Genomic DNA, 17,500 nt, shown 5'->3' with positions numbered 1-17,500 from the left:
AGTTGAACAACAACATTTTTTGGAAGCTTTTTTAAAGTTTGAGTTTTTGTGACGCAAAGAGTCACGCTAGACACGCAATTTTCAAACTTTAATAATTTCTTTAAAAAGCGGACAAATGGGACGAAAAACACACAGAACTATGTATTGGGGTTCATGCAATCATTTGGTTTAAATACAACTGCCCAGAAAAAAGCTTATTAGCATTTTTTCTGAAACTATCGAGAGTACTCAAACACCTTGTCAAAATACGTCCCTAAAAAGCACTAATTTGCGTAATGAATGAGGAGCAGAATTTTAACTGTTTATAGTTAGTCTTTGGTTTTTCTCTGCGATCATCTTTATTCATTAATCTCTCAGAAAAACCAAAAGTTCCATCTGAGTGTACATTCAGTAAATAGTTACAGAACTTATAAAATACCTAGCGTACCCACAGCACCTTTTGACATTGGCTCATTATATATGTATGTTTAGGTTAAGTTTACAACACGATTAATTTGTGACAATAAGAAACTTTCACAAGAACATCGACTTTCACCTATCTGCATTTAGAGTAGGAAAACAGGCAAAACCCGATCATAACTCAGTGATACTGTGACTTATATTTTTGAAAAAATGTTACGACCCATCTCCTCCAGTTAGGAAGCTACAACAATTCTAAGATCAGTCACTGAATCATGGACATGTACGAATCACCGATTTGTGACCCTCCACCACGGAATGAGTCGCATGGCACCTTTGCATGATTTTCATATTTTTACATATTCCTAAAGAGTTTTTTTTATGCTCTATCCAGTGGTGAAAACCGTTTTAGAAAAGAGCAACAACTGTTTGAGTTATAAGCCTGTGACTAAGGTGACCCTCACACTGTTACCAGACACTCCGCGGACTTATATTAAGCCTAGCGCAGAACCGCGCGAGGTGACATGCGACTCATTTCGTGGTGGAGGGTCACATATGTGTCTTGTGCCTATCTTGTTTCTCCACTTTAAATGCAAGTCGTAGTTGTGAATGATCCGTTTTGTCTATGATCTAACCGTTCTTAAACCTAACCTTTCTTGTGTATCGATTTTTTTTTCGAGTGTTAGCAGTGTTTTGGATTTCTAAGGGTACAGCCGATCACAAACAACTCTCTGGGGTGACTTTGCTGTGGTATTTTTGTGTGTTCCTTGTGTCCCTCCTTTTCGTTCTGCGTAGAAACTTTTTTTTTTCTCTTGATGTTTCCCGAGTTTTGGTATGTTATGTGACGCTTCTTCTATTTCTTCTGTATATCTATCCGGGTTTTTATTCCATACATAACATTAACAAAAAAAGTTTGTTGTCTGGTTTACAGAACACACAACATGCACTTGTAAATGAACTACATCTTGGATCAAAGGAATTGTTTTCTACTTGTAATTCCATCTTGTTTGCTGAGGATCGCCCGGATCTCTCTTCATTTTACCGCATGAAGCAGGTGCTCTCAAGTTCATCTTCCAGATTTTTAGCGAAAGGTTCCTCTGACATGTTGAAGCCATTCTCTGGGGAGAAAACAACTCAGACACCAAATCTGTCACTGTGTGTGTGTGTGTGTGTGTGTGTGTGTGTGTGTGTGTGTGTGTACTGACAAAACAGGAACCTGTTTTTGAAAATTGCTCATTTGATTAGGGGGGGGGGGGGGGCGAGGAGGGTAGCATTCGTGTTGAAGAAAAACAAGTTTTATGTGAAAAACATAAAATCAATACATTCTGGGGACGTTGGATGGATGGTGGTACAAACATAATATACTTAATAGAGGATTGTCCGGGTACAAACATGTCACCCATATTTCTGTACCTGAGCCACGTTGGTGAAGATGTAAAGAACATGTTGAAATGTTATCTGTTCGCAGAAAGAAAGGACCAGAATAAAGCTGTGTCTCACTGGGGGAAGAATGCTGTGCAGGGACAATATCTGTCATCGGGCAACCTGGTAGTCATTCTCTTATTGCACAAAATAAACACAGACTGAATATTTGTGTGTTTTCTTTACCGCTTTTCTTTTCCCTCTTCTTTCCGCACAATTCTCCATCGTTCCACCTCCCAAGCACACACACAACACACACACGCAAGCACATATGCACGCACGCACGCACGCACGCACACACACACACACACACACACACACACACGCATACACACGCACGCACGCACGCACGCACGAACGAACGCACGCACGAACGCACGCACACACGCACGCACACACGCATGCACGCACGCACGCAGACACACACACACACACACACACTGACACACACTGTGCTGAAAAAGTGCTTACATCTTTCACGTTGTTGTTGCCTGGGCTGACATCGATGTCTTCATTTACATTTAACAGTGCAGTACAAGTTACCGCCAACATCAACATCTTCAATACACATCTCAGGTGGTGAAATAGTTATTTTGATGTTAAGGTGCTACTATTAATTGCGTGAGAGCCTTCAACGTAATTATTGTGTGCCTGACTGACTAAAATTAGTACCGAAGAGATTTGGTTCGTTGTTGTTTTTTCATGTCCTTTCAACTTATTTGGCAATTCGGGACCGATCTAATTTCTCATTTTACGTGGTGGTCTCCGCTTTTTTGAAACTATTTACACTTCAGTCTGTCACAGTGAAGTGAAGAACGTTCTAAAAAGTTCACATCTTTTTTCACATTTGTTACTGTATATCTTGTTACAAACAAAAAAATGATCTCCTTGAATAAGTTAAAAAACAAAATCTGTCCGGGAGGACGTCCTGGAATAAAGATGTCAGAGTATAATTATGCACTGTAGTGTTTGTCTCAAATATCTTTTACGTCCACACACTGGATTAATTAGGACGTGTTCAATGGTCCAAGGTTCATCGGATCCAAAACAGTACGGCGGGACTTTACTCTTCAACGGGTATGAAGGATTAAAGAGAGTGTGATGTCGTGTGCAATTTTGCGCTTACGACCCTTTTTTGATTATATACATAAACATTCGGTAATATATTTGCAACTACTATGTTAGTGACATTTTTAATTACCTGTACTTTAGTGACGACTTCGCGAAGTCGTTTTTTCCGAAAACTTAGTGCTAAAGCGGGGCGGGGATATAGCTTAGTTGGTAGCGCGCTGGATTTGTATTCAGTTGGCCGCTGTCAGCGTGAGTTCGATCCCAGGTTCGGCGGAAATTTATTTCAGAGTCAAATTTGTGTGCAGACTCTCTTCGGTGTCCGAACTCCCCCCCGTGTACACTACATTGGGTGTGCACGTTAAAGATCCCACGATTGACAAAAGGGTCTTTCCTGGCAAAAATTGCTTAGGCACAGTTAATAATTGTCTACCTATACCCGTGTGACTTGGAATAATAGGCCGTGAAAGGTAAATATGCGCCGAAATGGCTGCAATTACTGGCCGTATAAAATTTCATCTCACACGGCATCACTGCAGAGCGCCTAGAACTGTACCCACGGAATATGCGCGATATAAGCCTCGTTGATTGATTGATTGATAAAGCTCCGTGCGGCCAGCTTCGCGAAGTAGCCTATACTTCTCGTAGTCGACTTTGCCAAATTAAGGACAGGCTTTAGCCTATTGGCTTTTTTTTGTTTTTACTATTGTGTCGTATCTGTGTATAGGTGTATGCATGTTATTCACACCAGGACAAATTCCTATGGCTTTTATGCTATATGGCGGAATACATTCTTGTTGTTCTTGTTGTTCTTCTTCTTGTTCTTCTCTCATCCTAAAGAGAGTGTGAACGTCAAAGACGTTGTCGGCATCGCGGTTCATCTGACCATCCTCCATTAGCGTTGCAGGGTGGATGTTTGACTGCCAGGTATTGACATAGTCAACACGGTGAGAATTCCTCCTCTACTTCCACACACACAATCATCCGCATCTCACTATTATCTCCCCTGGCAAGGCACCAGCTGCAACAATGGAAAACAGCGAGACTGTTGATGCATTTCAAAGCTCACCCACTTTGGTCTCCACCCCCCCTCCCCCTCCTCCTACAACCCCCGTCACATCCCACCCAAACAGACAATGTTCGGAATAACTTGGGTTGTATGGGTTGAGAAAGAGTGAATACTCTATCTTTTATTGAGGCAAACTTTCCCACGTGACAATACAGGCAAGTCACTAGCGAGGGGTGTGTGTGAAACACGTGAACAAAGAACACGACGGTGTGGAAAGTTTGCCTCAATCAAAGCAAAATGATTCACTCTTTCACATCACATACACACCCGACCGAGTTATTTCCAGATTTCGTCTAGTTTCAGCTTCCTCCATTTATCACTGTTTAAGTCAAGCAACCTTTATACATGAATTCCACCCAAGAATGACTGCACGGACAATCAAAATGTCGACAATTGCTACTGTGTGACCTACGATAGCAGGACACACTGTTGACCAGCGCAAAGTGTCCATAAAGTGCAGGTGGCCTTTCATGACATGTATATTTATAGGGTGTCTAAAAACATCAGAACCGAGAAATGGAAAAAAAACTAAGAGAAGGGACAATGAAATCCGAATGACAACACGGTGGTTCCAACAGGATGGAGCCCCACCATAATATTCTCAGAGAAATCCAGAACATCCCACAGGAAACATTCCCCTAATGTAATTAACAATATGGCAATGATGATGCAATCTGTCATTGGAAAACGGGGTGGCTACATTGATCACGTGGTGTGAAGGAACAGACGATCTCAACTGAAAGCTGTGAACTGGGGACAAAACTTCTATGAACTGACTACAATATCACGCAAAAATGATTTTTAATGAAGTTACTGACTTGGCTGTAGTATTGAAAGAAAATTGGGTACTTTTATTTTTAGACACCCTGTATATAAATTATGGTAACAATGATGGAAGGTGTCTTAGTTTTTGGACCCTTCAAACATTGACAACACGGAACATTCGCTAAACAAAAGCATATCATCATATTGAATAACACGATTCTTTTCCGGGTAGGGATGGGGGTTGGTTGTTTTTTTTAACCAGAGAAATGAATTTTCGGAAACAAATTGTGGTTTGCCAATAATGTTGAACTTTGAGCAAACTCTCAACCCGTAGATCCAGTAGACTAAGTGCTTCCGACACTCCCAGGTGTTTAATTTGAAACAGATTGCAGATTTGGCGGCGTTTTTCCAAACATCTTCCTTGGCAGACGAAGTATTAAAAAGAAGTTTGACAGATGCATCAAACAAAATCACATTACTGAATTACTTCATGCGATCTGGAGAGTATTTAAAGATAACAGGTTTGGTCGGAATGTTCTGAGGGCTGAGGTGCACGCTGCGATAACTGAGTGCCTCACCAATGAATGGTTTGCAGCCGCTGGGTCGGATTGGTTGAAATTAAGATTTGTTGTGATTTCAACCAATCAGACCCAATGGCTTGTTCCCACAAAGCTGGGAGGCACCCAGTTTTGCTTCGTGCACCTCAGCTCAGCTCTCTGGTCGTCACGACCACAAGAACACAGGGTAGAGTGGACCGGTTCAGTGTAAACTCTGAACAAATTCCTTTTTTTTGGATTAAAACGCGCCGGTTAGTTATAAGAAAGAGTGACTTTTTGATTAAATATAACGCGCCAGTTGGTTTTAAGAAAGAGTGACCGTTTTCAGACAAAGACGTAGCTTTCTTGACTCAGTTAACTATGTCAATTTACAGTCATACATTTCAGCTTGTATTTTGTGTTTGTTAAGATGTGTGCAGTTGATTTTGTTGCATGTGTTTTACCCCGTTGCTCTGTCACTCTGTTTCTACCTAGGTGTGCCTGAGTGCGTGCCTGTGTGTGTGTGTGTGTGTGTGTGTGTGTGTGTGTGTGTGTGTGTGTGTGTGTGTGTGTGTGTGTGTGTGGGTGTGTGTTGTTTTGTACATTTTGGACACAGTTGACATCAACCAAGTTTTAATACCTGGCGTGCGTGCTTACACGTTCTTGGTTCAATTAAGCACCGGGGCTTCCCCAAATGTGCAAAGATGTCAACTGCTTCGCTTTCAGCGTAGTATGCTACGTTTAAAGAAAATTGTTACGCTTTTACGCTAAACTTAAAATTGGAAATTTGTCTCGGTGACTTGGTCATCATGAGACGTGGACAAATATGTATCAGGTCACTGCCATGCTTTAGTATGACGCGACCTCATTCACATGAGATACATATGGCATAGGAGGTCTCCCTCACACATGTAGGACTTAGACAAATTTAGGAATCGATACTTTCTAGAACGAATTTTTGTAATTGTTTTCGAGTCTCGACCATCCCCTTAAATAAGACCTTTGTTTAGTCAGACTCTGACGTCGCATGGAAGAGGAATTCAAACGTTCACATTTAGTTATAATTCTGTTATAATAATGTTCTCTTGTGAACGCAAAGGAACACTAAGACGCACATTGGATGTACCTTTCTGTATAAGATAGATAGACGGACATAAAAGCCTGGGAAATAAAGGGCACAACTTGCCGAGGGTGTAACTTGGAAGAACTACATAACATCACCCCGAGGCAAGGGTTAAGTACACCATTTGGCAAATATACCGCCTTCGCCCAAGGCTGTGACTTTGAAGTCTAGGGATTTGCCTTTCAACTTGTTTACTCTCCTCTTCAGAACGACGCATTTCGCAACACTCTTGTAAACCCGATCCTACAACATTCTAATTTGTCAGGCGATAAAATGCTTACATGCGAGGAAAGAAAAAACAACTGTGCTGCTTAACAACGCTTTGATATTGCGAGTTCACCTGCACGTTGGAAACGTCAGTTTCCCTCTTGTTCTAGAGAGAGAAACATCGCCCATGTTTTGAAAGGAACTCACATTTGTCCCGCTGTGAACATAACACACGCTCGTGTTTATTTAATTAGAGGGATATGAAAAACAAGATGTTAGTCAATTCAAGCCCTTTAGCTGAAAACACATTCTCAAAATGAATGTGCGTTCTGAATTTGCCTACGATCACGACAAAATGATAAGCTATTCCTTTGCAAATGACAACAAGTAGGCTACCAGCCAAACTTGTTTGACTGCGCAATGCATGCCTAATGTTATCAGACGTTTCAAAGCATAATGAAAAACTATCAACCACATTGATCTTGATCATAGACACTTGAATTCTTTGGTCCTAAAATCAACATTTAAGTATTCTGCACATTTTTTTTCTGTTCACGAAACATGCTCAAACCAGGGAAGGTGGATATATTATGCTTCTGTTCTCACAAGCAGGCTCCCAGCTTGGGAGGAAAAAGCGGCAGCTCAAACATGCTTGTTTTGTCAGTCTTAAGTTTCAAACATGTCAAAGGAACGTTGCTCAATTTCACACACACAAAAATATGTTGTGCTCACGCTGAGAAAGGTAAGGGGCCGTTCTTATCGTCTGACGCAACTCGTCCTTAGTGCTTAACACAGAAACGATGGCGAACGAAGCCCAAAAGAAAAACGAATGGATTATCTCATATGAGCACGTTTTCGTTGCTAATCTCTTCTGACGTTCTGTTTACCTTACAGACGTTTCAGCTGGCGTAAAAAGATTTAATTGTGTTGATGTTTATGCGTGTAGAATATAGAATAGAGTGCCATGTTATTGATTTGAGAGGCGATTGTAATATAATATTTGCACACACACACACACACACACACACACACACACACACACACACACACACACACACACACACGCACGCACACACCAATAAACGCACATACGCACATTTATCACTCACTTTTTTGTGCACACACACACACACACACACACACACACACACACACACACACACACACACACACACACACACACACACACACACACACACACACAGAACGCAAGACACATTTCAAGCAAATCATTTTATTGTTCTTTCAAATATCTCAAATTCACACAAAGCCCATTATAAACATGAACCGACTGCGGAGAGAGTCCAGAGTACTAAACACAGCAGTCAGGTAAACAGATACACAAGATTGCTGCAGCATTTTTTGTGTGTGGTTTTTCTAACAGTTCATTTCTGGGCCTGGTTATCTCGTTCTAACTTGGACACATTCTGATATCCAGATTTGAAACAACATGGGCATTTTCTCTCCTTCAACCATCATCCATTGCAGCCGATTCTGCATGACCTAGAGACCATTAACATCAAAGCTAAACATGTTTACCAAACATATCATTGCTGTAACGCAATGCAAGGCAACGTGTTATTGTATATTGACCAAAGGCCCAGATACATAAACTGCAAGCAACCTGATGTAACAGTACAAATCTTTACATGCTGTCAATAATAGAGGCCTCTAAACCAAGGAGAATCGACAACACTGTACCATTTGACTTTTATTTTCCATTGACAAGAAACAAAACTTGCCAAGGATATTGCTATCGCACAATATGAACTCAAACAATACTTGGGGGGAATAGTATTGCTTATGTTCTACCTTCTGTGCTGTGACAACAAAAGTAACATTTGGAATTCAGATTCATAAAACTTGGTATTGCACAATTCCCGATAAGCCTTGGAAGTGACACTATTCACACTTCTGTCCATGGCGTTGACTGTTGTTAACTTTGTATTCAAATCCGATAGAAAAGACGAAAATCATTTTGTCTGTTATCCACCAAAACATGGAATACACTGACAAAACATGCTGAAATGAGGTGCGGTGCCAAGCAGCAGGCCCTATCCAACAAATGACGATCAAACGCAAAGTTGGAACCGAATACTGAACTCCTAAGAGTAATTACCAAAAATGTCACAGAGAAAATTGCACTTATTTTGCTTGGAAAGCAATGAAGGCCAACATAATCTTATGAATACATATCACACTATAAAACTCTGCAATCCACAAAAGTAAATGACATTTTTGTAAGATCAAGTAGCAAAAATAACCATGAAGAACACAAAACTTGGCAAATACAGCCATCTATCTGAAAGGAGTCTTTCTATTTGTTCCATGCAAATATATAACCAAACGTTGGCACAAAACTAGGACCACCAACGCAACTACGGTCTAAAGCACTGGTAGCAAACTAAAAATCAGACAAGAAGCTATCGGATAGGATAACCAGGATTCAAATCAGGTGTTTGTTGATTTCTAAAGCGCGTTCGATCTACAGTGTACACACGAGTTGATCATTTACATAAAAGTATAAAAGTTTGCTCCGGAATAAGGAAAAGCGTCACTGTGTTGTTATTTTATTTTATTCGCCAATTTTCGAATCTCTTACCGCCCTGCGTGCTTGTGAGTGTCTGCGATGGGGCTCTGACAAGGACAGACCACCCGCGTCTCTATATTTTACTGGATCTTATCTGGTGTGAGTGCATGCATCCGAAGTCGTGCTCAAGATACCAAATCTTGTCTACCGCCAAGAGGAAATGAATGGGGGTGTTTCACTTGCTCTTGGCGGCGCCGGTCACCTCTCTCATTCTATCAGAACTAGCGACACACCCACATCGACGAAACATCTACCAGTTTTCTCCTGCACTTTCATTCCAGACAGTCTTAGCCACAGAGTGTGTCACAGCATGCAACAAACTAGTGTGTTGGTTTTGAGACAAACCTCGTGTCGACCTGCTGTTCGTTAGTGTATTTGTGGTAAGACAATCCACAAGGGTGTATTGTGTCATATTGTCATGCTGTGGTTTTAGAGCACTAAGGGGTTTCGTTGTACTAGGCATTTCTATGAACTACCTTTGTCGGCTAGGGTACTGTGCTGCTTTTCAAAACACACAAATACCGCATGGAGTTTAAAGCCAGAATCTGTGAAGCTTTCCTCGCGCACATGACATCTTGAGAACGCCACTGCCTAATCAGCCAGCAGAAGTCTTCTTCACAGTCTTCCACACAATATTGACCATGGTCAGTCAATGGCTACAGTGGTCATCTACAGGGAGATACTATCACAGTTCTACAGGTGTGTAGCTATGGCAGATTCACAGTTCTTTCTTCTAGTCCCGAACAACGAAGGTCACTGGAGATGACGGCATAGAGGAGCGATCAGGAGTGACGACATGGCGTGACGCGGTGTGACGCTGAGAGGGGAGGTGGTGACTATGACGATGACGGTGATGACAGCGAGGAAAGAGATGAGGTGTGTGTAGGGCTGACGTCATCGACGCAGACCCCTCAGTCGTCTTTCACCATAAATTTGTAGAATTCTGAAACATAGGTCAAAATATCTGGGGTTAAAAACCAGTGCTTACATGAATACAAAATGAGCGTGTTGAGAATTTAGTTGGTTAGTAAGCCCTTGGTAAATGGGTAAGTAAATGTGTACAATTTTGAAACACAGGTAGACGGGTGGGGTTACAAAGCAGAGTGCACAGGGCGTTGGTGCTTACTCTCTTAGCTACTTAACGGAAATGCTTCTTTCGTGGCGGCAGAGCTTGATTACGTATGAAGAATGTCGTAATGGAGTAATAACGTAAGTGTTTCTGCCTGAAATGAACATCATAGACAGCACTACACTGTGAGACGGCGTGTTGTGCTTAAAAACGGTATGCAAAGGATGTATTTCCTCAGACCGTTGTCCTCTGTTCAGCGGTCTTTTACTGAACAAAACTTGTTAATATCGCGCGAAATTGTTTGGGGAAGGGTTATTTAGCAGATCCTGAAAGGAGGCTCATCACCCGCGTATTCTCTAACTGTGTCGTCTCGCAACACTCGCGCGCAGAGGGCCGTGTTCAAATACTTAATGAAATATGCCAACACTGCCTGTGTATGCATATTCTTCATTCACCGATGATATGCATGAGAAACCAGTGTTTCAATCTTGATTTGATTGTTTCATTCCCTACGGAAATGGAACAATAAGAAAGAGAACGCAGTTTCGAATTTGACATCACTTGGATACACATTGGTGTAAATGGAAGCAGCATATACGTTTTTGTGACCGATCTCTTCCCTAAATAAAACAGAAAACCTTGCAGGTGCACAGAAGTGTACAGTAAGATGCAAAGCAGACGTTCTGAGGGCACAGGCACATCCAGAGGAGCTTAACCTCTTCACTCAGCAGACGAATAAAAATGTCAAAGAAGATCAGACACATAGAAGGACCATGAAACTGAACATGAAAGTCACATTTGCAACGGTAAGGGGAACCAACTATTTAAGCACAAGACGTTTTTGCAAACGCAAACACGTGCTGCATATCATCAAGGCTTCTAGAAGAATCTTGACAAAAAGTATGTTTCTCCAGAGAAGCTGATGTTAGTTTTACAATCTCTTGTCCAAAAAAGAGTAACTCTTGAGTAAATAAACGCGCCGATTATCATTGCTCGGATGCTACTGCATGACGATGAGAAATATAAAAGAGGGCCTGTTGTACCCGGTTTGTTTCAGGGAACATCTAAAACATGCATCTACTTTTATGTAGGGAACGCAGACTGTGTAAGCACTTGTTCTTGCTTTCTTTTCTTCTCAAAAGCAAGTTTGAAGGATTTGGGTTGTAATTCTAGCCCTATTTTCTGTTAGTCTATCTGTCCCTTGTCTTTTGGGCTTGAACTTTTTTTGTGCTCAGTCATTGTTTTCTCATTGCTTTTTTCTCTGTCGTTCTTTGCTTCGGCAAAGCGCCAGTTGTAAATAGGGCAATCACTTTTTAAGTCGGTTTCGTCTATTATGTTGTTCTATGTACGTACTAGTGAACCATCTACGTTCTTATTGATTTATTTTTCCATTTTCTTAAATGTTGGGTCATATTTCAATCTTGATATGAAAATAATCAAGAGAGCTGACAGGTCTTCTATGAAGCCTGTTTTTCGATCATTGACATCAGAAAGTATTTCACAGGGTAGAGGTAAACCAGATTCACAAAAATATAGCCCGTTTGACATAATTTTGCAAAACGACATATTGGCTAAATAATCATGGGTTTCAAGAAGAAAAAGAAGTAATATAAGAAAAAGAAGGAGAATAAATTGAAGACTTAGAAGAAGAGAAGGGAAACGAAGAAGAACAACAAACAAAACAAAAACACAAAACATGAACAAGAACAGACAGCAACACGAAAACTACAAAACATCCACGGCCATAAAAAGATTTGAGGGCAGGAAGAATACCAGACGTCGGCTCATTGGAGAGTCTCACGATTAAAAGCCAGCCATGCACGGCCCATAAAGCCAGAGAACAACAGCCTCAGACCCCCAGGGAACAGTGACAGGCTAGTGTAAGCACTTAGCAGCCCAGGTGAGCGTTTAATTCTACCTGCAACGGGCCTAAGCTTGGGGAGGTGGGAGGAAGGTACGCCAGGTATGTAGAGAAACGGGAGGCGAGGATAACCTATCACCTGCTGCTTTTCGGTTGCCTGGCAAGGAATAGTTTTGTGTCGGGTACCGTGTTCTGTACATCACTGATCGTGACTTTGGCGAGCCTCTCGACTGACCTTGCACAACTGAGAGCAGCTGCCACCTTCCGATATGCATCACATTGCTGTAAGATCAACGTACAACTCTGTACAGCATTCGCAGAAAGGGGGAGGGGGGGGTATTTTAGGCTATCTACGGGCACAATACCCTGGGATTCAACATTTAAAAACAAACTAGAAATGTGGGTTATTGGAACGTTTCATTATTGACAAAACAAAAGTTTACATTTACAGTTCGTCGATCAAGTGGTCTTTTAAAAAGACAGGTAGATACACACTAATGCTACTAGTAATGAACTTATCTCAAAACCGTCGACAAAACTCGCTTGCAAGATGCCGGCGAGGTCATTGGATTCAATGAACGTTACCTTTCTTCTTTAAAAAAAAGAAAGGAAAAAAGAAAGAAGGTTACTATACACTTTCTCCTTTTGCCTTCGATACAAATATCTTTCTGACTTTCAATACATTTTTCAATGGTCCTCTGTACTTTGCGAACTGTTTCCAAACCTAAGCTATTTTCAGGCTTAGTGCTATGGAAAGGGGGGCGGGGGGGGGGGGGGGTGAGAAAAGGGCCGATGCAACGCTTGAACTCTTCCAATTAAGATTTCAAGAAGTAATCTGCAGGTACACAATCAAATTGTCATTCCTTGTTAAACTTAAGATACAGAACTGGGTGCCATACAGCAAACTTGTCCCGTCTAATCAACATACAAGTAACACAGAACCTAGTCAGTGTCACACTCAATAAAGACGGCATGCCTAATGAACCTCTACAGGTATCACAAACATGATTTACAGCGTGTTTTTTCACCTTTTGTGCATACACTACATGAGAAATTCCAGTCTGTACAATGCTGGGACTACCGAATCTAATGCCTCCTTCGAGCTGCCAGATTGTTTTATGTATTTCAAAAAATTGATTCCATTAATCGTAATTCTTCGATTGTATTATTTGTCCTTCTTTCCACACACCATCCCAAGTTTTGGGGAATTGTACTAATAAGGCAACTGAAGTAAAGGTTGTCAGTGTTGCAACAGAGTTGTACCCGCCACCAGATTTGAATAAATAACTGAGAGCTTCTGACTGCCATGTTCATGACTACTTAAGATGTGGGTAAAGACATTCGCGCCTCGCGGTAACATTGTCACGCCTAATTAATGTCTACAGGTAACACGCACACGATTTACAGCCTTCGTTTCATCTTCACACAGACTACGTCGGGCTGGGATTAAACAACAGTCTGAGCGTTCCCAGTCAGTCTGTAGCATGCTGGCACAACCAACTCTCATCCCTCCTTGAAGATGCCAAACTGTTTCCCAAATCTGTTTTCCAAAAGCAGCTAGCTACCTGAGTTTGTTGCACCCCGGGGACGGGAGAATTTCAACATCTGTCGGTCCTGAGAAGGTTTTCTAATTGCTACGTGTTCCCCTGTAGGTTCCCCGGACTTGCGGTTAACGGGACTGTATGGGGGAGACTGTAGGTGGTGGTGTTTGTAAGGTGGGAGGGGCGGTGTGTACGATATTCACCTTCTGGGGGTTTTTTGCCTGTAGAGAACATTCTTGGTAGTTAACCGGTGAAATAAGAAGTAATCTGCCAGGATTCATGTCTTCATAAAAATTCGGTCGTGTTCGTGAAAACTACTCACTCACTATTGATGACAGCAAGTCCCACGCAAGCGTCCTATCCAAGAATACAACTCCTGCTCCGTCGGCTTATTTACTTCTCGAAATGGTCGAGACCACACCATTACTACTCCGTTGCTAGAATGTTGCCTCTGAATTTCACAAAACATGTCGGCAAATAGACTCCCTGAGCAAATGAGTTCATGGACAACAGATACGTGCATCAGTCTACCCGTTTATATCGCACACAAATCAGACACAAAGCAATCGTCGTATATTCTCAAGCTGATGTTTAGCCGTGTACTCCACTTCAGAAGCGTGTATATATTGTCAATAATATGTATCAGAATAACATCAATTTAAAAAAAAAAAAAGCATCAATGGTTGAAAGTGTTTTCCCCGAATACAGTTCAATTCTGCTTGGCGCTTACAAAAACTATGAGAAAGCCTACAGCACCAGAACAGACAGTTTATCGGTCATGGCTAGACCACAATACTGTATAACAAACCGCTTTAACGACCCGGTTCTACCTCCCACCTGCCCTTTGCTAGAGTTCAGCCCCTTGGTCATTTACTTAGTAGTGATTTACTGGTTACCATTTTCCGAAGGAACATGCCCCTATTACGAGTCTGCTAAATGGCGGGCAGTTTCGTGTCATGCAAAACGTTTGGGTTGGGATATTGTTCCAGAAACAGAATACCCCACAAGAAGCTTTTAGGGTGTCGCGGTCGAAATATGGGTTTGCATATAATGCATCAACTTAACCGGCTATAGACCACCGCCCACAACAATCCGTAGCCCTTTCTTTCCTTCCCGTTCCATAAAGGCCTAATTCCTTGATTTAGCCAAAGGTTGAATTTGCTATCTTGTGAACGAACATTCAGTGCCAAAGCTTCGAGCATCGAGCTTCGTCAAGTAGACTTCGCAGTTGATTTGGCACAATTACTGATCTCAGAGTATATTCTGTGTGGGGTTTTCATACATCAACCGCCTCCCTGTCTCACATAAAGTACCCGCAGCTGATCTGCTTGCACAGCTTGCAAGGTGCAGAAATGAAGATGAATGGGGTTACCGACTTGTTAAGATAACGGCGAAGCATAAGTCCTGCCCGTTGGGGGTTAAATCAGCCTACAGTAATGAGCCATGGCATACCCGACACACCTAGTTCCAGATAACTGTCATCGGCTGCCATGAGAAAACAAGAAGAGAATGCACGTGATACAGCCTGTGAAGGACTCAGTAAACCGTCCAAAGGGTCTTCACATTCCTCGTGTATCTTCTCTAAGTGTGCGTTAAAACTTCGTTTCCTGAGAATTTGCAACACAGATAATGAAGATCGTGTGGTGTGATAAAACGTGTCGTTATGCGGCTGTGTGTTAGAAATAATCTGCCGTTGTTTGTAGTAGTGCCTCTACATTCACTCAAGTATTCACTGAATGCATTCCAGGAAACTGGGATCAAGAGGGTGCATGCCGAGGGTGTGTGTATGTTATAGGCGTGTGCGTCAGTTTACAGCGATTTAAAAATACGAAGATCGAAGGGTTTCGGCTGGTCAAAGACGAACTTGTCCCGGTAAAAAGGGTTTCGTCCTGTTTATTCTCAATCCTAGGCCGACAAATCAGTTGACTGAATGTTTTCATATAGCTTTGCGTGACTTCTTCTTTCTTACGCTCTTTTTTTGCAACAATGAGGTGAAATCTAAGTCTATGTGAGGCTTTAACACGTTCAAGTCTTAAAGTCTGAAGCAAACTTATTCAGATAGTGTGACTATTCAGAACAAAAACCATACTGACTTGGCAGATGCGTTGGAAGTTGCTTTCTAATTGCAGTACATTTGTGTTTTAAAGTTTAAGTTGTAAACCGTATGATTTGTGTCTCGAGTTTTAGTTTTATTCTTCAAGACCTTGACAATGCATTTTGAGCAGACATATTTGATGTTCTACATATATACATGGAACCGATATCTTCTTTCGCACTTTATGCATTTGCGAACCTAAAAGTGCACAAGCCATGTGCAATTACGCTCAGATCGCTGAAAACCGTTGCATGACGCAAAGTTACGACTTGACAGAAGGGTATACACTTGCACGCATGTCTGTTTTCACTACAGCTCTGACGCAACCGCCATACCTTACCCCGCACCAGTCACATAAGGGTGGGGAATAAAGTACCCGGCCGCCATTGCTTCTACTCAGCGATCACCTTCAGCCAAATGCCAAAGATATATTTTCACAGGTGGGGGGCGTCTTGTGCCGCCTTTTTGCCAGTGTCTTCCATCTTGCCAACGGTGTCAGAGAAAACCATAGGTTTGCCACGGTAATCGTGGTCGTTTGATAGGCTACACGACATCCAGCGACGAGACGAGATAAGATATTTCATATGTAGGGTGTAGCCCACCTGACGGAATTTTGTCTGTAAACCGTTTCTTTCTGAAAGGGGCACGAAGCGAAAGTGGGTGAAACTCAAACGGGTGAGAACAAACCGCAGGGTCTGATTCGTTGAAATCACACCAAATCTCATTTCAAACAATCCAAAGCCGCGGCTGACTCCCACCCGGTTAGTAACTTTCTCGTACTCCTCGGCCCTGCAGTCTATACGCTCCGAAATCACTGTCAGCAGTTATGACTGCACCCTTGTTTGAACTTCAGAACACAGGCCGGGTCAAGATAATTTGTCTCGGATTCTATCTAACCCAGTGGGCTAATGTTTCAAGAGCACATACAATATACGCAGACCCTGTGCCCCCTTCATCATACCAACCAAGTGTGTTAGCTTTGAAATAAGGCCAATTTGATTTTGGCATGATAATTCAACTAGGCGTGTATGAGTATTGCTGGGTTCAAAGCAACAGAAACAAATTCGGCGGCTTGAAGCAATCTACATAGAAGTTCAGGGATGATTTACATCAAAAGCCGGTATCCATGAAAGTCAGTGTGTAAACGTTTGTCCTCATTGTAGCAACAATCAGTCCAGTGTTAATCTAAAAAGACAGAATAGCAACCAGGTTTGCATGAACCTGCAAATCTCAGTCAAGTAGACGACATTTGGGAACGGGATAGCATTACCCTTTCTAGGGAGAGGCATATGGACATAACAGTGAGTGCAAAGAGGGGGCAGAACAAAGACTAGAAAAAATGATACAGATCAAAAGCATTGAAAACCAAGTCTTTGTTTTCAAGACTATATGATTAACTCACAAGAGGTAGACTAGCAGTACAAAGTATCTCAGTTCAGACCAGTGTGAGATGTATACCAATCAAGAGGTAGACTAACAGTACAAAGTATCTCAGTTCAGACCAGTGTGAGATGTATACCAATCGAGAGGTAGACTAACAGTACACTAACAGTACAAAGTATCTCAGTTCAGACCAGTGTGAGATGCATAACAATCAAGAGGTAGACTAACAGTACAAAGTATCTCAGTTCAGACCAGTGTGAGATGTATACCAATCAAGAGGTAGACTAACAGTACAAAGTATCTCAGTTCAGACCAGTGTGAGATGTATACCAATCAAGAGGTAGACTAACAGTACAAAGTATCTCAGTTCAG

The 17,500-nt window shown here is 41.9% G+C and overlaps 1 protein-coding gene across 3 annotated transcripts in view; it reads right to left on the bottom strand.

Moving 5' to 3' along the window:
• Window positions 1-7,807: 7,807 nt before the first annotated feature.
• The window catches only part of LOC138960058 (uncharacterized), a 45,866-nt gene continuing 36,173 nt past the window's right edge, over window positions 7,808-17,500 (bottom strand). For all 3 annotated transcript variants that reach the window (XM_070331778.1, XM_070331780.1, XM_070331779.1), the window contains exon 4: window positions 7,808-10,122. In XM_070331778.1, the coding sequence (XP_070187879.1) occupies window positions 10,091-10,122 (32 nt within the window). In that variant the 3' untranslated portion in view covers window positions 7,808-10,090. The remainder of the gene's footprint in view (window positions 10,123-17,500) is intronic.

This window comes from Littorina saxatilis, linkage group LG2, assembly GCF_037325665.1.
Source record: "Littorina saxatilis isolate snail1 linkage group LG2, US_GU_Lsax_2.0, whole genome shotgun sequence".
Lineage (NCBI taxonomy): Eukaryota > Metazoa > Mollusca > Gastropoda > Littorinimorpha > Littorinidae > Littorina > Littorina saxatilis.
This window is presented reverse-complemented; position numbering and strand designations above follow the sequence as displayed.